This window comes from Aspergillus caelatus (genome assembly GCF_009193585.1).
Source record: "Aspergillus caelatus strain CBS 763.97 unplaced genomic scaffold BDV27scaffold_67, whole genome shotgun sequence".
NCBI lineage: Eukaryota > Fungi > Ascomycota > Eurotiomycetes > Eurotiales > Aspergillaceae > Aspergillus > Aspergillus caelatus.
This window is the reverse complement of record NW_022475330.1, coordinates 114,018-135,678: the sequence shown is the minus strand read 5'-3', so window position 1 is coordinate 135,678 and position 21,661 is coordinate 114,018. Positions and strand designations below refer to the sequence as shown.

Sequence of the window (21,661 nt, the reverse complement as noted above, 5' to 3'; positions counted from 1 at the left end):
CAAGGTAGGTGCGTGGCGCAGGGAATCGAGTTGAAACAGTGGGAGGGCAACGAAAGAGAATGGATCAAAGGGCTGAATGCGGTGGAAACGGAGGGAGCCACGTTGCTGACGCTTTTAGTTCCTAAAAGATGGAGCACTGTTGATCAATGATGCCTTACTATTGTTCAATTATTTACTTACGGTGCCTATAGTGGAGAATAAAAGAAATCTTATTCTATTTTATTTTATGTTGTCTTTTTAACGAAAAAAAAAATTAAAAAAAAATCTTTATCTCTCTCTCCTTTCGATCGATTCCCAAATTATGAGAGATAGGGACAACAACACCGGGAAGAAGGAGGAGAGAACAATTCATCGGTCATAAAGAACGAGACACAACTGTCACTCGGATGGAAACAAACGGTTGATTATCTACCGAGCATCTTCATTTACAGTACTCTTGACTAATAGTGCACATATTTAACTAACTAGTTAGTAGGTACTATACAATTGTACCTTAAAAAATTCAAAAGATAAAAAGATCAAAATGGAAATAAAAGTCTAGATGGCATGCGTTTATTGGATGGCTGATCTCATCGCCTCGTCTTGGGAATTTTAAACTCTCCAAGGGAAAAAAAAACTCAGCCATGTAAATGTTCTATTTTACTACGATGAAGACTCGATAGGGTTGCGAGAGCCCTCAATTATTGCGACTAAATATAGTGACATATCAAATGAATCATGGCGATGTTGCACTGGACATAAAAGGTAAGGAAACATGTAATACAAAATAACAATAAATAAATAAATAAAAATAAACGAAAGGAAAAAGTAATGGAACAGGAAAAGGAAATATATGAACCCCGCACAATTGGATCTCTTGAACGCCCGAGTACCCGATCTATCTACTACTAAGAAGTAAGGTACTATGGAAACAAATGCATAGATAATGATAATAACGATAATCATAATAAAAATAAAAATAAAAACTACACGGCCTAACCCCCACTATTTTACTATTGTAGATACCAGGCTGACCGGGGAACGAAAATGGGTCGCAACCATTTCTTTCCCAGATCTACCTTTAGGCGGACAACTACTAGTATTGACCTTCTCACCGAGAACTATCTATCTAACCAATTAAGATCTCTCTGAGTAAGACGGCAGTAAATTGATTCAATCCATGTAAGGGATCGTGACCATAGGCAATGGCGTGTGGCTTGCGATATTCTCCGACCCACCAACTGAAAGAGACCCTAACACGGAGTAATCCGGGAGATCGCTTGCTTGTTGGCCACAACTGTATACCACCACACATATATTCTTCTACCTTCATAAGAATCCAAGGATGGTTGATTGCATGATGCATTTCGAGATCTTCTGACCGGAAGTACGCCCCTGCAGTTCTCTCCTGTGCCTCCGAACACCCGTTTCACATGCAGCGCAGACGGAAGAGCGATACCGTTGTCGTATCACTGGGGAAACCTTCAAGATCATGCACATCGTTCCTATCGGATAATAACCATTGTCCTTTCATATTATACCTCACCAAGGAAATTTCCTCTTGAAAATCACTGACACGCAACAACTATACCGTGGAATATTTACAGAGTATAATTAGGACAGTTACAGTACCAGGGAAACCAACTGGGGCCGCGGGTATTTAAATTCGGATCGGACCGAAGCCAGGTCAGTGCTTCCATAGTAACGGCAAACTCTTAGAACTATGGTTGATTTTGGATGGCAATCACAGCTCCTCTTTTATTCATTCTCTTTTTTTTTTTCTCTCTGTTCCTGTTTGTTCCTGAAGTTGCCGCCCATTTTACCTATTCCAGGTCAAGTATGACAAGGTATTTGTGCCGGCGGTAACCTATGCTCAATGAAAACTCCAAGGTATGTATATAAGTACTATGACTCTAGAGTAACCTACTTTCACAGTGTATCCCCAGAGAGCCACAAACAGCCTCCTATACCTGTTGAGGATTAGCTTCTGAGCATTTAGAACGTCCTCTCAGCCAGTGATCTGGACGAAGTATCCTGTTTAATAGAACCCGCTCATGCATATGACGCAATGAAGATGTACTACAATGAAAACCGGGAGAACAACGGACTTCTAACCGTCTTTACTGATATCATCATGGCAGCTGGCGGGTAAGGAGACTAACAGCCTGGTCTCATAGGAATTATTGGAGACCTTTGAGTTCTACCATATCCTTCGTAAGGTGGATGCCACTGCTGACCTGGAGCTTATCTAAGAGCAAGACTCTATTCCGGCAAGGTGGCGGAGATTTCCTAATCGTACTTGGTAGAACGAGCCACGTCCTGCCAATGAGAGTGTGTAGTTCCTACGGACATTCTAGGCCTGTTCTGAAAGCCCCATAGTAGATTATACAGGACATTATTTCCTAGTTTGAGAGGTCACGAGCTGTATGCAACCAGACACAGAGCATTCTGATATAGCAGGATCGAAGAATAACTTATGTATACCTCAAATCGTCACATCCACAACCCATTCTAGTTATATTGACAAAATGTATGGAACACTACTAAGAGACTGTCCAACATCAGGTTCACATCCCTCATATATACAAATCTGCAGTCCTGGTAGATTGGGAGTGGCAGACGGTACTGGTATCTGGGAAACTGGGATAACTCTCAGGGTTGAGAAATAAAGATAGAATAACAGTGAGCTTGTCAAAGTGGGTGACGACAGCAGGCATACCCTTGTCAGCCAAGGCCTGCTGTGGGTGTGAACAGTTTCTACTTCCGCTAATCGATCGCATATAGTTCGGGAGGTAAGGGGATGTTGGCAGATGGTGGCGACAAATAGACCGGTCTAGAGATGCATGAGTGCCTTGGGTGCGATAGCAACCTCAATCTAGGTTCATGCAGTGGGCATCATATTTGATGGGTAGTAGTTCTTTGACTATCTAAGTACTATTACCTCACACCAATCCCTTGGCGGGAATAGCGCAAGGGTCTAGATCATGATTCACCTAAAAAAAGGTCCACCTGGTCAACCCGGAAAGGGAGGAAACAAGGCTGGCATTAGTGTTGGGGGTTCTATGCGAATATTGTACATGTCTTTTGAGATCACTGCTGTCCAAGGGGTTCTTGTTTTGCCGGGTTACATTGAGTGTGCGAATGAAGAAAGGATAGAATCACCCGACATGAACACATACCTGATGCACATGTGTGCTTATCAGCATTAATCATAAAATGACTGCAAGGTCTCTTTCACAGGCCGTGACTAGCAAGATTGAACATGAAATACATGAAAAAGAATAGGCACATTGGACGAGTGTGCAGGGAAAGAACAGAATAGGTTCTGGTCAGCTCCACAGGTAATACAAGGGAGGACGTAACTGTAGAGTCCGCTGGAATGCACGTCATACGGGTCACATGAATGTGATGTATGATATGTCATATTCTACTTACGGAGTATACTTATTCTCCAAGAGTGTCAACAGCCGTAATTGGTATATTGATGAGCATTTGTTCTTCTGTAACTGGGGTAGGTGTAATTAGATAAGCACAAAGGGCTTGTAGCTCAGTGGTAGTAGCGCTCGCTTTGCATGCGAGAGGTCAGGGGTTCAATCCCCCTCGAGTCCACGCTTTTTTTTGAACTTTTTTTTTTTTTTCAATCTTAGCTTGTTTATCTCCCGCGATACTTTGCTTCATCCACTTCACTTCCCTTTTCCTGTCATTCTCCACTGGTATCCCATTCAGCATCCACAATAGGACCGCTTGCTGGATATGTCTAGCGAACGACACTGACATAATTGCCGTGAAATTGTAGAGTCACGCTATACATACTCCGTATTCAACTTCGGCGATTAAGTTACTTCAAAGTCCACAAAGTCTGCGCAATGGCTCCCCGATGCCGATTCTTGCGTAGCCTGGCTGCTACTATTTAATTTGCTTAGGCTGTGTTCAGTTACTCATCGTTCATTGTCCTTGCTTGTGTCATGCAGAGAAAGACGGACGACAAAAAAAAGAAAACGAAAAAAGAAACAAAAAAGTTGTGGACTCGAGGGGGATTGAACCCCTGACCTCTCGCATGCAAAGCGAGCGCTACTACCACTGAGCTACAAGCCCTATTGACACTTTTGGTAGAGACAAACTAAAATAGTGAGGGCACTAATAAATCAATCATTCTTCACTTGTGTGTCTCCCTCCTGTACTCAAAGCTCTCTAACCCTTCTAGTTCTCGCACAGACAAAGTCGTCTGGTAATTCTGTGATATGTATTGAATTGCATCGTCTCATCAGCAGGCTGTCACTGGATGTCAGGTCATGAGTTGGCCGATAGTTGAGAAGAGATATATTCATGCGCGATGATATATATCCGAACACCATTCAGTATTGAGTCTATACCCATCAACCCGTGGTTATCGGTAGGGCATCAAATTCAATTTGAAGCCAAGTAGCCTTACTATACTCAGCAGAACATACAGACACAAGGGGAAAATAAGAGTTCCTAGTATAACAACATCATATTCTATCATTTCACCCCGGCACAAACTTCTACACAGGGTTCAATTGAAATACCCTAAAAGATGTTATACCAACTTAGAGATATATCCAAGCTGAACCTACGCCTACCGTCTATTGAGAATTACACATGAAGTCCAGTGAAGTCCTAGGGCATAGTGTCTGTATCCAGAATAGACTGTGTGACCACAACTCGTGCCCATGACAATAACACCCTGACTTGGATTAAACCATAGACACATCGAGATGCGCACATAACCCACAGCCAAACATGATGCGAATGCAGAGCACACAGTGAAGTGGGATGGGCCACTATATGTCCTGTAGCATATCGGTGACGCCTCAAAGGACTATCCTGGCACCTTTGACACGAGCTCTAAATATGAGGACATCCTAAATAGTAGCCTAGGCCAGGCATAAAGGATACGTCGTGCACCTAGCCATATGGGATGGAGAGAGTGTTGGTTGATGTTACTAGGTGATGTGGGATAGGCATGTACTCCCAGGGCATGTACCGATCCCTAAATCACAGATCGACGTCGATTTGTTTATCTTACACCCAAACCGCATTTAGGTACAACCCGCTAAATCCGAACTCCAATCCCTAAGCCTGGGATATTCAAGGCAACGCGGATTATTTACCAATAAGAAGGATCTAAAACGCTACAACGAGATGAGGGCCTTTGGCCCTACAAGCTCATACCTGCGCCCACAGAGGCTGCGGAAGAGCGTCGCCCGGTTGGATCATCGCCTCCTGACGGCAGGCAGGCTGGGTTACAAGCCCAGCGCGACTCCCCGGAGCCGGTGGATGGAATCCAACGTATGCCTCGCGGCGGGCGGGTTCCCCCACAGTGACGGACCAAGTATGCAAGCCATAGTATGAGGCAATGGAATGAACGAGCCAGCGACTAACAAAATGAATAGGTGAGTGTCGACTCACAAATGCAAGAGTAAAAGGTAAAACTTACCCAAACCCAGAGGCCCGGTCATCTACTAGGCTCTCAAAGACTAACTTCTCCCCATCCCGTTCTCTGTTGGCATGCATTGCCTCCCGCATTTGCTGCAGTTTTTTCTTGCGTTCGGGGGAGTCGTGCATTTGTCCATTTCTTCCCACGAATACAACTTCGTCCTCGGAGTCCTCGTCTGACGATGCTGGGGCGTCTGCCAGGCCATCCTTCTCGAGCAAGAGTTGTTTTTCGCTCCATCTCTGGATGAACTGTCGGATGTCCTCTTCGATATCCTGAAGCATACCCCGTGCAGCACGCGCATGCTTCAGCTTGAGGCGGAGATCCTTCGGAATACGATGCTTCTCCCCCTTTGTGCCCTTCGCGGTCTGCTTCGATGAAGTGTGATCTATGTGCTTGTAATGGACGTCCCAGAGAGGAGCGAGGTAGTAAGGCATCGGGTCATGTCGAGTGTACGTAGGCTCCACAGCCCAGTCCCTGGAAGATGGTGGTTCGGCCCAAGGATTGTTCAGGAGGCGATCTTTTATGAAAGGGTCCGTCAGTACAACACTGTCGAAGAAGCTCGCCACTCGGGATCCGAGGTGCATAAAGTCGCGTAGAGCAATCCCTGATAAGCGTAACGAGTCGGTCAAGACGTACCATTCTCCCAGCGTTGCCTGCGACGACTTCCATCCTTGCCCTTCAGCAACGCCTCGCGTCTCTTCAAACTATCACGACGGAGAGGTTCTCGACGCCGGAAACTGACCGAAGGGACTTGCTGTGTCTGGGTGGAGGTCTGACCCAGGAGTTTGACCTTCGGAGCAGATGTATTCCCCGTGTTGGGGACCGAGTCATCCAGTGGGATTGACAGTGTGACCGTGGTCCCTCGCAAGGCGCCGCGTGTGGAAGGTGACTCCGGACCAGCACAACGCTGGTCGGCCGTAAGAACGGTATCCGAGATGGTCAAATTCTCCAGATGCGCAGCCGCCTGTTCTGACCAAGCCGATATTGCCCGGGCTTGCTGCGGGGACAAAGGTCCCTGGGTATTCGATTGAGGGCGCAAAGTCGGATGAATGGCCATGGCGCAAGAGACAGACCTCGGTAGGATCGCTCGGAGTCTGGGGTTGGTGGAGAGGGGGAATGAGTCGTGTAAAGGTCGGCGGAGAAAAACACGTAGAGCGTGTCGCGATTCGTATAGAGTCTACCTCCCTTATAGACAACCACTGTAAGCGGAGTTGAGAAAGGAGCGAAAAAGGAGGAGAAGGCGGGGGAGGAACTGAAGGCCAGAGAAGGAGATAAGAGAGATACGGACCAGAGTCCTGGATCGCTCGCGCTGGCGTCCCGGTCGCGTCCGGCGATTCTGGAATATTACGGGTTGAGTCACGATGGGGCACGAGTCCTGAACACTGGACCCAATTGGGTAAGGGGTCTCTAGCCCTAGCCCTAGGAAACTTTAACCGGGGTAAGGTTTCCCAATCAGGATTTGTAACGCGACACGAGTCAGTGTGATTCATCTATGATTGAATGTGAGTCGTATTATGAAGTCAACCTTGTTTGGATACCATACGGAGTTCCCATACGGGCCAGCAAAACATCCATTACGGTTATCTGGGCTCACATTGGCCAACCCCTTTTGAGGTAAACCAATATCACGCTTCATGCGAGAGACAATCCAATAGACTTCACAATCGCGGTGTGCAATGTAGACGACGTTTCGACTCCAGAGCTGCCAGGTTTGGTCATAATATAAGGACCCCCTTACCGCTAACATTACGGAGCACTCCGTGTGTTAAACTGCCCAGTTCTACGGAGTACTGCACAGTGTATGCTCTACCTAAGTAAAAAAAGACCCTGTCAACGGGGCACGGACTACTGTCTTTTTGAGGTGGGACTACAGGGCGCTATTCAGCGTTCTTTCAAGCTGCAGGAACAGCTCCTTCAGAACATGAGACAAACGAGACAGCCCCGAGTGGAAGCCCCAATAAACGATTGCCTGATCTGAAAGGGAGCTTTGAATGAATCAATACCTACTCCGTAGAACTCCCTATCTGTATCCTGGAAACTCCCTTTCTTGCTTTCTTTCTCTCTCTCTCTCTCTCTCTCTCTCTCTCTCTCTCTCTCTCTTTTCTTTTCTTTTCTTTTCTTTTTCTCTTTTGAGCGATTGAGCTTCTTCTACGGAGTACTGGAGAAAAAATAGATGTCAAAGTCAAGACCAGACAAGACATAGTGGATATTTCCCGGGCGGAGTTGATGTGTACAGCCACTTACTCTGTACAAGCTCCTGTTATTTCCGACACGGTCGCAACGCGGGGTGAATCAAAAGATTATTAATAGCGTTCAGGTCTTGGCCGGTGGAGTCGGGACTTCAACCTGTGATGGCCTTGGATTTATTTGGACAGGGAAATGCAAGTAGTGTTTGTATATGACACGGTGACATGTTTAAAGGAGAACTTGACTAGTAGTAAATGACTAGGAAACGAGGAATGACCATTCAACGGTCTTGAAAACGCCATCGCAGTATCTTGTTTGTATGCTGTGACAACCTCAACAAGTGCAGTTTGTGGTAGCATGTTGATAAATAACTAATACAATTTCGGCATGACTTTTGGACCCTACTGAGTACTCTCTGACCAGTCCATGTCCAGTGTCCACTACGTAGTACATTCTCTTGTCTCCACCGGAGCGGCTAATGTGCCTGCGCCTTCTGTCATTAAGTTTGGAGATTCTCAATTTAAGTGCCCTACTTTTTGTGCTACTACTACCTTACCTTACCTTATGCCTGCTAGTCCTTCTGATCCGGAACTTATAAGTATGATACGATGTCACCCCTAAGCGTATCTCTGACGCATGAAAGATCCGAACCCCGTCTCTCGTGCTGAGTTTAGTCGATCGAAAACCAAGCTATAAAACCCCATTTACATCCCCGCCATCATTGTTGTTAGGGTAGTAGTCAGCAGCGCGTGACTTGCACTCTGCTCTTGCTTATCATTTCCCTATTCCTCCAACTCCTGTACTCACTCGATCGATCGATCATTTACATCACCGTTGGAGAGAGCGGGTACCTCCAGCACCCCCTTCACCGTCCATCGAATACTTCTCTGTATACATATTTTCTCCCTTCCTTTTCTTTATTTTGTGATATAGTCTTTTATTCTCTAACAACCACGGCCCTCCCCTACCCCCTATATCGACGGTCATTTCATTGTGACGATTTCTTCGCAATCAGAATGAAGCTCCGAGCAACTCTTGCGCTGAGCGCAACGGCATCCGCAGGCGTTTTAGCTGCCGTAATCCCACAGCAGGCACTGCTGAATAACCCACAAATCCATCACGAAAATGAAAAGTATCTCATAGAGCTGGCACCCTATCAAACAAGATGGGTGACGGAAGAAGAAAAATGGGCTTTGAAATTGGTATATTCCCAAGATTCGGTTCTGCGTTGCAGACGGTTCGATTAACACTGGTTTAGGATGGCGTGAATTTCATTGATATCACCGAGGAACGAAACCCCGGATTTTACCCCACACTGCACCAAGCTAGTAACGTCCGATATCCCTCGAAGATGGAACATGTCGATGAGGTTGTCGCCTTGACCCACGGCCTCACTAAGGCCAACATGGAGCGGGATCTGGAGAAGTTCACCTCCTTCCACACGCGCTACTACAAGTCCCAGACCGGAATCGAATCGGCGACGTGGCTCTACAATCAAGTCCAGACGGTTATCGAACAATCTGGGGCAGCGGAACATGGCGCGACCGTGGACCAGTTTGCCCATTCATGGGGCCAGTTTAGCATTGTGGCTCGCATTCCAGGTAAATCGAACAAGACGGTCGTATTAGGCGCCCACCAAGACAGTATCAATTTGTTCCTTCCGTCTATCCTGGCTGCCCCGGGTGCTGATGACGACGGCAGTGGAACGGTCACGATATTGGAGGCGTTGCGTGGTCTGCTGCAGTCAGACACCGTGGCCCAAGGTAAGGCGCCGAATACAATTGAGTTCCATTGGTACTCTGCAGAGGAAGGTGGCATGCTGGGCTCCCAAGCTATCTTTTCTCGATACAAGCAAGAAAGACGCGACATCAAGGCGATGCTCCAGCAGGACATGACCGGTTACATCCAGGGGGCTTTGAATGCTGGTCGTAAAGAAGCCGTGGGCATCATGATCGACTATGTAGATCGAGGTCTGACACAATTTCTCAAAGACGTGGTTACTGCAGTAAGCCCTCTCAATTTCCCTACTTCTACTCATACGGCCTCGCTGACAATGTCTCCCAAGTATTGCAATGTGGGGTATCTAGAGACGAAGTGTGGGTACGCTTGCTCCGACCATACATCAGCAAGTAAATATGGCTACCCCTCGGCCATGGCAACTGAGGCTGAGATGGAGCACACCAACAAGAGGATCCACACGACAGATGACCGGATCAAATACTTGAGCTTTGATCATATGTTGGAACACGCGAAGTTAACTCTCGGCTTTGCTTATGAGTTAGCGTTTGCTTCGTTTTAATACTGGGCAATTTCTCTAATTTTTAACCCTGGGTCATGATTCACGACTTATCTCTAACAGTCAATGTGTGCCGTACTCATCCTAAGAACATTGATCTTAATCTACTAAACTACTTTCAGGATTAGCCAATGACTGATGAGAAATATGGCTAGGACTATGCAATTCAAGAATAGACTAGTTCTCCAACATACTCATTTTGTACACTTGTAGACTAATGCTTAACACGCGACTGGATGGATGGCAACTTCAGGCATTCAAGGGTTCGTCACGTGCCCCATGCCATGCTTGTTCTTCCCTTCTTACTGCAATCTCTACCAGTGAGACGATTATTGAAATCGTATCCTACATGAATGGATTTGAGCGCTACCGTTGCAGTCAAATCATTTCTCCCCATGATACTTCCATCATCATCGTAATTGCACAGGATCGTGCAACATGCACCACTTTCGGCATTTCTTAAGATCGATCTTCGAAGTGAAAAGCTGAGGTTGGTGGCTCAGTTCTGAAACTCTTGGAGCCGTCAATGATCTCACAGGTCTTCACACCCTTCTTTATTAGATAACTTCCATAGCGTGGCTATACTGGAGACCTTAGTACTCTGCCATTGGTTTTCTCCATCAACCACTTCACAATGTGGTCTATCGTTGGATGACTCCAGGTAAGGTTCGGCGGGACTAGCACTCCCAGACTATTTTGCAATCGCCCACGTAAATGGACGGTCATCACGCTGTCCATCCCCAAATTGCTCAATGGCTCCTGGCTGGACACCTCGTTGGTCTCCATCTGCAGCACCCTCGCGACACACTCTCGTACCTGTCTACTAAGAGTATCGAACCGGTCTGCAGGAGTCCGAGGCGGAGTGAGTGAATCGCCGGAAGCACTCAACGTGGGGCTTGGTGGTGGAGTGAGGATTGCGGAGGCATTCTGGGTAGCAATATCGAAGAGCAGCGGACTGGGAAGTGCTTCGTGCTTCTCTAATGCACGGCTCCGAAGTACCACAGCGTGATCAACGTCGTATTTGGAGACGTGCATCCAGGCCTGGAACGCTTCGTCCTGTGAAATATCCGTGATTCCCTTGGTGGCCAGCTCTGCCTTAACGAACTCGGAGCCAGCCGCCATTCCTATTTCGCGCCAGCTCGTCCACTGTATGGCGATAGTGTTATCTCCCTGAGAGCGACGATAACTTGCGAGAGCATCGAGAAATGCATTGCCGGATGCATACGATGCTTGCCCCGGAAAACCAAAGAATTGGCCACACGAGGAGAACAAGACCATGAAATCTACTGTTTTCGGCGGGAAGAGTTTGTCTAAAGTGAGTGAACCTGCAATTTTTGGTGCGAGGACACGCTCGAAGGCGTCTGGAGTGACAGACAGGACATGTTCATTGTGTAGAACCCCGGCTGCGTGTACAACTCCTTGAATGGGAGGGAGGCACAGGTCATCGATGCGGTTGGATAGTTGCGAGGCTGCGTTATGAGAAGATATGTCGACAGCGATTGCCTGAATTGTGGCTCCGCGAGACTCCATTGAAAGGATTTTTTTGATTGCCGGTGCTAGTGGCGAGGCCGAGTGGATAAGAGCGGCCCAGTCTTTCCGACGGGGGAGTGTACGACGAGAGACTAGAATAATTCGGCGTGCCCCTTTCTGGACGAGAAAGTCTGCTGTTGCTAGGCCTAAGTCTCCCAGGCCGCCAGTGATCAAATAGGTCCCAGATGGACGAGGAAGAAGCGAATCCTGTCCTGAAGGTGGCAGTACTTTGGTGCGTGGTAATGGACGTAGACGTGCAACGCGTGGAATACCGTCCGAGATCCGGATGATATCCCCATTCTGAACATACTTTATGATCGCCAATGGAAATACTGGCATTTCCACATCGATTAAGGCCCCCCAGTTGTCGGGTACCTCCGATGAAATGATGCGTGAGAGCCCGTGCAAAGGCGCCTGGGCTAATGAGGTGGCTGTTTCGGCCTTTATCACATGCTGCGTGAGTACAAAGACCCTGATTGAAAGCGCAGAAGAGGAGATAAACTTCATGATGTTCACAAGATCAAAGGCATAGTCCCGAGACGCAGAAGGGATGCTATCAGGACTGGGCACACGCCCTGGGATATAGGTAACTATCGTGTCCTTTTGATGCAAGACGTTTTCACTCTCTGTAAGTTTGGCCAACTCTTCTGGAGTGGTTAATACGCTGACTGTTTGTTTTCCTTGATCTATAGAAGCCGCATACTCATTAGCCAGACCCCCGTCTCTTGAAATGAGAATAACATGGGTGATCACCAGGGGGCTCTCGCTATAAGTGGCGGGTGGCCACGCCAACTGATGCACAAGGCCTTCCAGGCCGCCTGTGTCCCCGGGCGCACCGTTAATTTCAGAAAATCTCATCGAATTTACTTGAAGAAGGACAGTCCCGCTCTCATTGCAGATACTGACATGTGCCGCATAATCGCTGGCCGTGGCTTTCTTGACATATAACCAGGCTGTTTTAGGAGGTGGTTGTTCGACTAGGATTTTGACTTCCTTAACGTGGGCAGGCATTCGAAGGCGGGGATTGTGGAAGAATAGCGTTGAAGCCACTGATGTTGCCGAGTCTAAAATTGGTGCCCATGAACCTTCATCCCAGGGTACTTCGCCACTGCCATTGTTGGGGCTCACATCTACCCGGGCGACCATCTCGTCCAAATCACCATGATGCTCAGTGATGACCCATGGGAAGCCCATGGCCGGAACCCCGACAGAAGCAAGGTAGTCAATGCTGAAGTTATCTCCTAACTTGTTGTTAATACGGGATTTGACTGCCTCAATGTCTATTTCCCTGGTTGTCGGCTGTTCATCCCGTTCTACAGCCCAGTGGCTGGTCGTGTGCGTTAGCCAGCCACTGTCGCCTTCGGCGCCGTTACCTTTGACAAGGCGGGAACATAGTCGGGACTGATTCGACTGGACAATAAATTGAACCTCACGGGGCTCACTGGTAGCAACAGGTACACGCAAGCAAAAGTTATACAGCACTTGGGCCCCAGTCCCTTGAAGAAAGGTGTTCACTAGGACTGCGGCTGGGATAATCTCACAGCCATGCACGGGATGGCTACCCGGAAATGGCTTTGTCTGTTCGTCAATCCTGGTCTCGTAGATGATCGTATTATCACCCGCGATGCTAGTTCTATGGCCGAGCAAATTATGTTTGTCGACGTCATGCATTCTGGTAGGTTGCTCAGACCGTGCATTGACCTGCCAGCATATCGGCCGGTGGTTCCAGGTCGTTGTAGGTACATTAGGGGCCCAGGGACCTTGCATATGCTGACTCCAGTCGATCTTGGCCCCTTGGCAATGAAGCTGAGCCATGCTATAAAGAATGGTTCTCTCTGCTGGTGTGTCACGCAACATAGTGTTGGTAACGGTAAAGTTCCCAACGCCAATATCGAGCAAGGTCTCCTCAATTGAATGGGAGACTATACGGTGTGAGGAAACCTCCAAGAAGAGTCTCATCCCATCCTCTGCAGCCGCAGATATGGCTGAAGTTAGCTGCACTGGGTTGATCATGTTATCCAACCAGTAACGGATGCCGCGATCCATCGTGCTGCGCGGATCGCGTGCTGAGGTAGAATAGATTGCTACCTTTGACGGCAAGGGAGAAATACAACCATCCAGGGCTTCTGCTAGAGGATCCATAAGCTCACATAGTACTGGGTGATGAAACGCAATATCGGTGTCTACGTGGAATGTTTTGACGTCTTTGTTGTTCAGATTCAGAACGAAAGCCTCGATCTCTTCCTTTGGCCCTGAGACCACGCACGAAGACGGAGACGAATTGATTGCTGCTACAAGGTTATTGGCATTCTGGGTGCTGATCTCAATCGTCACTTGTTCGAAGGGGGCACGAACTAAAACCATGGCTCCAGCTCCCATGAAACGACGGTAGAGCTTCGCACGCCGAGTGACAATGAGGGTTCCTTCAATTGGAGTAATGCACCCCGCAGCGACTGACGCTGCAATCTCCCCAACTGAATGACCTATGACTGCACTGCAACTCACACCTAGGGAATGCAGCACCTCACTCAGTCCTATTTGCATGAGGTAGGTCAAAACTTGGACTTGATCTGAGCCATTGAGTACTCCCACCTCCATGGCCTGAATGGCTGAGAAGCCCATCTCTTCCTGTACAAGTGCTTCCACCGATTCAATAACACCACGAAAGACTGGATATTTAAGGAGGTTTTTGGCCATATCTGTCCACTGGGCGCCGTGGCCTGAGAACACCCATACCACAGGCCGGTCATCGCCTTCTGGTATTCCACCAGACGTTGTCCACTCTGTAGGCGTCTGGCAGGCAAACGCATCCAGTTTCCCGGCTGCATCATCATGACTTCCGACGACAAACGCTGCCCGATACTTATGGTGGCTTCGACGTGTTCCCAAGGTGGCTGCCACACACCTTAGATCATTTTGCTTTCCAACGGTGGACATCCACTCAGCCTGTGTGGCTGCCTGGGTTTCAAGTGACCTTCTCTGCGGCGCTGAAAGAAGAAGGACCTGCGTCACCTTCGGCCATTGTTCCTTTGAGCCGATAGATGGATCTGTTTGGATATACTGCTCAATGATTCCGTGAGACACCGTACCGCCGTATCCATAGGAACATACGCCGGCACGGCGTGGATTACCCGAGCTAGGCCAGTCTTTAATCTCTTGCACAACCCGTAACCCCTCACTCCAGTCCACTCGGGTGCTTAGTGTCTTCAGATTGGCTTGAGGGGGTAGGATGCCTTTCTGTACAGACATGACCGCCTTAATGAAACCAACAGCACCTGCGCCTGCTTCAAGATGTCCAACGTTTGGTTTGACTGAACCAATGTAACATGGCTTATCTGGACTTCTACCTTTTCCATAAACAGCTGAGATGGCGGAGACTTCTGTTGGATCTCCTACTGGCGTTGAAGTCGCATGGGCCTCCACGTAATCGATAGTTGACGCGTCAACTCGAGCTACGTCTAGTGCCTTCCTCGCTACCAGCTCTTGTGCCTTCTGATTTGGGGCCATAATACCATTTGTGCGCCCATCCTGAGCAACCGCTGTCCCTTTCAGGGCAGCTAGGATGTGGTCACCGTCCTTGACTGCTTCTGCCATATTCTTTAGAATAATCACTGCGACTCCTTCACCACGACCGTAACCGCTGGCTGCGTCATCAAACGAGTGGCAGCGGCCATCGGAGGATAAAGCACCGGCTTTATCAAGTACACTCGTTAGACCTGGACCGAAAATAGCGTTTACTCCTCCTACAATGGCGACCTTGGACTCTCCACTCAAGATTGCCTGTCTTCCCAAATGAATGGCGACCAGTGAAGATGCGCAAGCAGCATCTACTGCAGAACTTGGACCCATCAGGTTGAGATGGTAAGATATTCGGTTAGCAACGCCACAATAAGCGGTCCCTATCCCCATCCACGGCTCAACGTGGGGCAGGTCTTCGAGTAGCAGCTTTCCATAATCATCAGAATTCACGCCCATGAAGACAGCAGCGTCGGAGCCGGACAGGCTACTCAAAGGAATACCTGCATTCTCTAACGCCTCCCACGTCACTTCTAATGCAAGGCGCTGTTGGGGATCCATCTGCTCCGCCTCCTTGGGCGAAATACTGAAAAAGCTTGCGTCAAAATTCTCCAAATTCTTCACAAAATAGCCCCGACGGGGCAATGTACCGATACTCCTTGCGTTCTGTGCGTTCCGCTGGTATGGCTCCCACCGCATACTAGGTATTTCACTTGAAGCGTCGACTTTTTCGAGGATTGACCGCCACAGTTCTTCAGGGGTGTTATTGTTCCCGGGTAGACGACATCCCATACCCACTACCGCGACATCGTGTGAAAAATCCTGGAAGGTATCAGCACACTAGTCCTTGATATGACCCGTTTACCCGACGGGATGAGTTCTCACGCTGGTCTCCATCTCGACTCCCGTTATATAGCCTAGAAACAAAAGGACGTTGCAAACTTCAACCAACCAAATATATATAGGGATGTCCTGGGCTGATGCTAGTGTTTGTTTGAATGTAATGGCCCTAGGTGATGGACCGCGTATTGATGAGCGCAAGGAACGTTGGATAAGGGTTGTGGAACTATTCTTGCAACATTTTATATATGGTGTAAGCCTTGACCGAGTCGTGTGCGTTGAGAACCCAACACAGCTCAGCGGTGCAAGAGATTTACAGGCTAGATATACAAAATTCGTGTCAAACGGATTTTAGCATCGTTAAGCTGCTGCCTCCTTGCCGCCTGGTGCGAGGATATTCACTAGTCATGAGTACATAGTTATCTTAAAGTTCGCATGATATAGACTCCTGGAATCAGGGCGGACCTACCCAGCACGAATAAAAAACCGCTATGCATGGGAATGCATGCAGCTTTAGGTTTGCTTTTGTCTCTGGCTGCAGCCAAAGTGGCAAGACAAAGAACTATAGTCAGTACATAGTCAATGGACCATTAGAGTCCCTTCAGTTTATCATGCTATAGGTCATATGAACCAAAATTTGAAAGCCAAGCGAAAACCACGAGTACTGATCTTTCCCGAGAGCCGCCTGAAACCAGTTTGAACGTATCTCACCGACAGTTAGCCATCCTTTTCCGACACTTACTCGGTGAGCAACGCAGGCAAGGAGAACAGGAGGCTAGCCTGCCACCACGAGAAGCAAGCATAAGCATAAAGAGAACATCGATAGTGCAAGGTGATGGAAATAGAATAAAGCACAAGTTCTAACAGATGCGACGTGCCCTTCATGTAACTCAGGGAAGTGTTCGGGCCATGATATGTCTCGGTCATGATCGGCTTATCTGACAGCTATGCAGTGTTGTAGTACATGGTTCATATGATTGCAAAACCCACGCTCCGCTGATACGTGTCAGGCAGCCATAGATCCACACCAAAGGCCACGGAGGAGTAGTGGTATAATCCTCGCGCGAACGGGTCTCTTAGCAGCGCTTGTATACCTAGGGAAGGATGCCATTGACCGATTTCGGGTTTAGACGGTTTGAAAGCCATCAGCGTGGAGCATTAGGTGGGGACCACCTAGCGTATGCATCAGTACGTGAAAAGAGAAGGGAATTTCAAATTATTGAGGGGACCTTTAGATTCGAACTTTATGCTAGGCCTAAGCTGCATAATCCTTTCTTTGTTGCGTATGCGGGCAATCGATTTTGATCAGGCAGCAAAGGACCACCGATGATGTATTAATTGTGCAAAATGAAACAGAAAAAAAGACGACGAAGGGAGAATCAGATGATAAAAACGACAACGGGGAACAAAGAAAAGGAGCACGGACCACCTGTACTATTGTAGAGTGAGGCACTGATAGTCGATTTCGTCTATGCATGAGGAACCCTGACAACAGAGGCCAGGAATCTCCCTCAGCTAAAGATTCGTGGGAATTCTTACCGTATTATGCAGCGGAACAGGGGCAATGCAGACTTCGTGTACAGTGAGACATCTAAATTAATAGTTCGATCAAGAGAGGAGTATGTGGAGGAGGTACTTTTACTAGTTGTCTGTACCTAAAGGGACCACTACCACTAGTACGAAGTACGGAGCCGTTAGGTTATGCATGGGTCATGTGCTATGTATGCCTCGCTCAAGTTCACTCTGTTCTGGTCTGGTTTCGTCTCCACCACTCAAACTTTGCTTGCAACTTCTCACCATGTTTTGTCCATAGATGACACACCTACTTTTAAAGGGGAGCGATGGCCATTCGGTCATCAAAGCTTTCCTGACTGTTGCCTGAGTAGGAAGGAAGTGCATCCAATCTAAACAGTGAGTTCTTCTTCTGGACTCCTAATGACCTCTTAAGTTGACTCTGATAAATCTCCAGGGGCCAACGTACTCAAAGCGATGAAACTCTTCTGATCTAGCGTTATGTTGATACTTATCGGAATATTATGCCTCTACATTGGTCTTTATGTGGCCCGGACGCATTGGAGGCTAAGGCACTTTCCCGGTCCGCTTGTAGCACGGTTTACGGACCTAGGAAGGCTTTGGTGGGTTAAAACTTCTCGCTCGCACCACCACCATATGGACTTACACAGTCGCTATGGCCAATATGTTCGATTAGGACCAAGTATGATATCTATCTCGGACCCAGATGTCATTTCGCTGGTATATCCGATTCGCCCAGGGGTTCCAAAGGTGAGTAAGATACAAACACCTTGCTTGTGTATCAAGAGATGGCATTTGTGCTGATGTGGATGGGTCTGCCAAGAGTGATTTTTACCGGTCAATGATGCCATATACCAGAAAAGGCCGCTCATTGCCGCTTGTGTTCAATACCCGGGATGAAGCCCTTCATAAAAGACTCAAGACTCCTATTGCACACTTGTACTCCTTGTCAAATATCCTGACATTCGAGACCTTCGTTGACCAGGTTCTTGAGATCCTGTTTCGCCAGTTTGAGGAGCAATTCGTTCCCGGTCAGGTGGCCTTCAATCTCGGAAACTGGTTGCAGTATTTTGCATTTGACGTGATGGGGACTATGTCCTTCTCTCGGCGATATGGATTCCTAGAGAAGGGGCGAGATGACACTGGTCTGCTTTCGGCTATTTGGGGTTTTATGAAGGCTGCTGCACCGGTGAGTTTGAACAACCATGGCAGCCATAGAACAAGCCTAGCTAACTTGTAATAGGTCACGCAGATGCCATGGGTTGATTTGGTGTGGAATAAGAACCCCATTATCGCTCTATTTCGGGCTACACCAGCACAGCCGATTTTGAACGTTGTGCTGTCAAGGATCAACGAACGACGAGAGGAGCTCTACAATACCGAGAGTAAGTTGGAGAATGTAAATGAAAGGGATTTTCTATCCCGGTTTATGCACATCCAGTCGAACAGCGATACTATTCCGCCCTGGTGAGTGAGTCGTGGAAATGATGTTCGAGCCTGACTGACCCGACAGGGCTGTGACGGCGTGGTCATTCTCTAACGTGATTGCGGGCTCTGACACAACCGCCGTGGCCATGAAAACACTGTGGCATAACTTACTCTTGCATCCAGTGACTATGCGTCGCCTACACAAGGAACTTGTCCAAGCCCAGCAGCAGTCGAAGCTGTCTTCTCCGTTCCCGGCATGGAACGAGATTTCCGGATTACCGTACCTCAATGCTTGTGTCAACGAAGCACTCCGGATACATCCACCATTCTGCCTTCCCTTCGAACGAATTGTTCCTGCAGAAGGGATGACTATCGGCAGCCATTTTTTCCCCGGTGGGACAGTGATCGGTATGAACCCTTGGGTAATCAACCGCCATCGGCCAACATTCGGCGAAGACGCGGACGCCTGGAGACCTGAAAGATGGCTCGAGGATCCAGCTCGCACTCGACAAATGGAGAACACTCTTCTAAGCGTGAGTTCATAATGCTATTCTCGACACGGATGAAGAGTAACGGTAAACTGTCTAGTTCGGCGCTGGGAGGCGAGTGTGCCTTGGGAAAAACATTGCGCTGCTAGAGCTGAAGAAGCTCACTTCTGCTCTTGTGCTTCATTACGAGGTCTGCAATACTTCCCGTGCCCTTGAAAGATTTGCGAAATATATCTAATTATGTACAGTTGGAGATCGTAAATCCGGAGCAGTTCCAGTCCCAGAATTTCTTTTTCTTCAAGCAAGAAGGATTATATGCGGCGGCCAAGAGACGGTCGGCAAGTTCGCCAGAGCTATATGCGGGTGATGCCCTTCCTCATTAAATCTTGCACTAGGTGGGACTTGAGGGGTTGTGGATCGATGAGAGTGGCGTGGGTCTAGAAGCTGCTGGATAGACACCGCTATTCTTTGGCGAGAAGGAAGTCGCGTAAGGAGTAGGTAGTAAGTATACGCTCTACACTATATGGGAAGGTGGATATATATGTATCATACAATACCGTACAGTACACAGATAGAAAAGATCGGATCATGATGACGCTATTCCCAAAACAGAAAACGCTAGACCAAACTTGGCCGACCGCAGGGCAAGGTTCCAAGTGACTCAATTCATCGCCACTACATTTCACACCGAGCCTCCTCGGAGGCATCATACGTATTATTGGAACCCGGGCTTTTTCTATTGAGTTGATTTTACCCAATTGACAACCTAAAGCTGTCAGTTCGACTGGAATTTTTTGCCTTTCGAGAGTCTGGATTCAGAAACCGATCACTAGGTAGACGCTCCCAGAATATACCCACCGTTCTGACTCGCTAAGCTTTGAGATAGAATTGGCACTCAGTGGTGTCTGAGATTTGCATTCACTATACCCACAGGATTCTATTGTTTCTGGGTACAGACTTCGACTGTTTCCGAACTGCTGGACAGTTGATTCTGGCCTTGACCTACACTTTTGAGGGACTCATTGTAGTAGAGACTTAGAATTATGGAGCCAATGCACCCGTACACGAAGGAGCTCGAGATTGCTTGTCTAACGGTGCAAAGAGCTACCCTTTTGACGAAAAAGGTGCTCGACGCGGTCGACAAAGGGGCCTTGGACAAAAGCGACTCGAGCCCTGTGACCATTGCTGACTTTGCTGCCCAAGCATTGATCATTGGGGCAATCCATCGGGCCTTCCCCGACGATGACATTGTGGGTGAAGAAGACTCCAAGGCTCTTCGGGGGAACGAGGCCTTGCTTGAGCGTACGTGGGAACTCGTCTCCTCCATTCATCTTGACGATGAGATGAGTGAAGCGCTCCTTTACTCCCCGAAGAGCAAGGAGGAGATGCTTGATTTAATTGATTTGGGTGCCCGCGGCAGCTGTAGCCGGGAGAACCGTTCGTGGGTTTTGGACCCGGTGGATGGCACCGCAACGTTCATCAATGGACAGCAGTACGCGGTCTGCCTGGCACTCGTAGAGAACGGGGTCCAAAGGCTCGGCGTCTTGGGGGGACCGAATCTCAACCTTGAAACGGGCCGCATGCACGAGGATATTGTGGACCGGGATGGGTTTGGGTATCAACTCTTCGCCGTTGCCGGTCACGGTGCATTCATGCGGAAGATGGGGACCGGGACCCTCTTGCCGGCTAATCGCATTGATGCCAAGCCTCAGATTACCGACCCTAAGGATCTTGACTTCGTGGATTGCGTGGCGGCCACCTCCTCGAACATTGTGGCGCATGAACGCCTTGCGTCCCACCTGGGTGCGCCGTGGCCACACACGACGGATCTTTGGGCGGCCCAGCTGCGATATGTCGCCATTGCGGTCGGTGGCTGCAATACATTGATCAAGATCCCACGCAACGCATCGTATCGATCGAAAATGTGGGATCATGCAGGGGGGATGTTGATCGTGCAGGAGCTAGGCTGTATCGTCAGCGACCTTGCCGGCAATCCGGTGGACTGCGGCCTAGGCAGGACCCTGGCCGGTTGTTATGGAATGATAGTGGCGCCGGCCTCCATCCACGGACGGCTGGTTGAAGCCGTAAAGCAGATTATGTAGAAAGAATATTTGATTCCCTAAGGAGTTTACGTTGGGGCTATTATGTTTGCACTTTTCTTAATTTCTATTTCTTATTGCATCAAGTTACAGTATGACGGTGTAGAAAAAATTTTTTATTGGTTTTGGGACGCGCAGAAAAGTTTGCTAGTACGAGTATAAATCACTAGATGAGGGAGAGAGCATGACGGGTCATATTTATCACCACATTTGGAAAGTAGAGATCGACTGAGGTGGGGTTTTGGGTTTATGCATATCTTTATTTTTTTTTTTTTATTTTTATTTATTATTAATTTTTTTTACCGTG

General features: G+C 48.2%; 6 protein-coding genes and 2 non-coding genes across 8 annotated transcripts; 4 read left to right on the top strand and 4 right to left on the bottom strand.

Annotated features, from left to right (window-relative positions):
- Nucleotides 1-639: 639 nt before the first annotated feature.
- On the bottom strand, nucleotides 640-1,086 carry BDV27DRAFT_126720 (uncharacterized protein; the record flags this gene model as incomplete). The annotated part of the gene is made up of 1 exon (XM_032066609.1): nucleotides 640-1,086. The coding sequence occupies exon 1, from the start codon at nucleotides 943-945 to the stop codon at nucleotides 643-645; it is 303 nt and encodes a 100-aa protein (XP_031928628.1). The 5' UTR covers nucleotides 946-1,086.
- A 2,429-nt stretch (nucleotides 1,087-3,515) lies between these two features.
- Nucleotides 3,516-3,588, top strand: BDV27DRAFT_t90. Its single transcript has one exon. It is a non-coding gene; the product is annotated as a tRNA-Ala (tRNA).
- Nucleotides 3,589-4,001: 413 nt separating this feature from the next.
- On the bottom strand, nucleotides 4,002-4,074 carry BDV27DRAFT_t89. The gene has a single exon. It is a non-coding gene; the product is annotated as a tRNA-Ala (tRNA).
- Nucleotides 4,075-4,504: 430 nt separating this feature from the next.
- Nucleotides 4,505-6,764, bottom strand: BDV27DRAFT_126716 (uncharacterized protein). Its single transcript, XM_032066608.1, has 3 exons — nucleotides 6,074-6,764; nucleotides 5,438-5,954; nucleotides 4,505-5,377 (listed from the first exon to the last, which is right to left on the bottom strand). Exons 1-3 carry the CDS (start codon nucleotides 6,492-6,494, stop codon nucleotides 5,167-5,169), a joined length of 1,149 nt encoding a protein of 382 aa, XP_031928627.1. The 5' UTR covers nucleotides 6,495-6,764; the 3' UTR covers nucleotides 4,505-5,166.
- Nucleotides 6,765-8,443: 1,679 nt separating this feature from the next.
- On the top strand, nucleotides 8,444-10,119 carry lap1 (putative aminopeptidase). The gene is made up of 3 exons (XM_032064309.1): nucleotides 8,444-8,826; nucleotides 8,883-9,629; nucleotides 9,690-10,119. Exons 1-3 carry the CDS (start codon nucleotides 8,641-8,643, stop codon nucleotides 9,921-9,923), a joined length of 1,167 nt encoding a protein of 388 aa, XP_031928626.1. The 5' UTR covers nucleotides 8,444-8,640; the 3' UTR covers nucleotides 9,924-10,119.
- Nucleotides 10,120-10,441: 322 nt separating this feature from the next.
- Nucleotides 10,442-16,203, bottom strand: BDV27DRAFT_102722 (type I polyketide synthase). Its single transcript, XM_032064310.1, has 2 exons — nucleotides 15,852-16,203; nucleotides 10,442-15,788 (listed from the first exon to the last, which is right to left on the bottom strand). The coding sequence occupies exons 1-2, from the start codon at nucleotides 15,861-15,863 to the stop codon at nucleotides 10,500-10,502; spliced, it is 5,301 nt and encodes a 1,766-aa protein (XP_031928625.1). The 5' UTR covers nucleotides 15,864-16,203; the 3' UTR covers nucleotides 10,442-10,499.
- A 1,980-nt stretch (nucleotides 16,204-18,183) lies between these two features.
- BDV27DRAFT_156830 (cytochrome P450) lies at nucleotides 18,184-19,638 on the top strand (the record flags this gene model as incomplete). Its single annotated transcript, XM_032072404.1, has 5 exons — nucleotides 18,184-18,528; nucleotides 18,583-18,806; nucleotides 18,853-19,300; nucleotides 19,356-19,445; nucleotides 19,504-19,638. 5 exons carry the CDS (start codon nucleotides 18,184-18,186, stop codon nucleotides 19,636-19,638), a joined length of 1,242 nt encoding a protein of 413 aa, XP_031928624.1.
- Nucleotides 19,639-19,943: 305 nt separating this feature from the next.
- On the top strand, nucleotides 19,944-21,597 carry BDV27DRAFT_126709 (uncharacterized protein). The gene has a single exon (XM_032066607.1). The coding sequence runs from the start codon at nucleotides 20,299-20,301 to the stop codon at nucleotides 21,355-21,357; it is 1,059 nt and encodes a 352-aa protein (XP_031928623.1). The 5' UTR covers nucleotides 19,944-20,298; the 3' UTR covers nucleotides 21,358-21,597.
- Nucleotides 21,598-21,661: the final 64 nt, after the last annotated feature.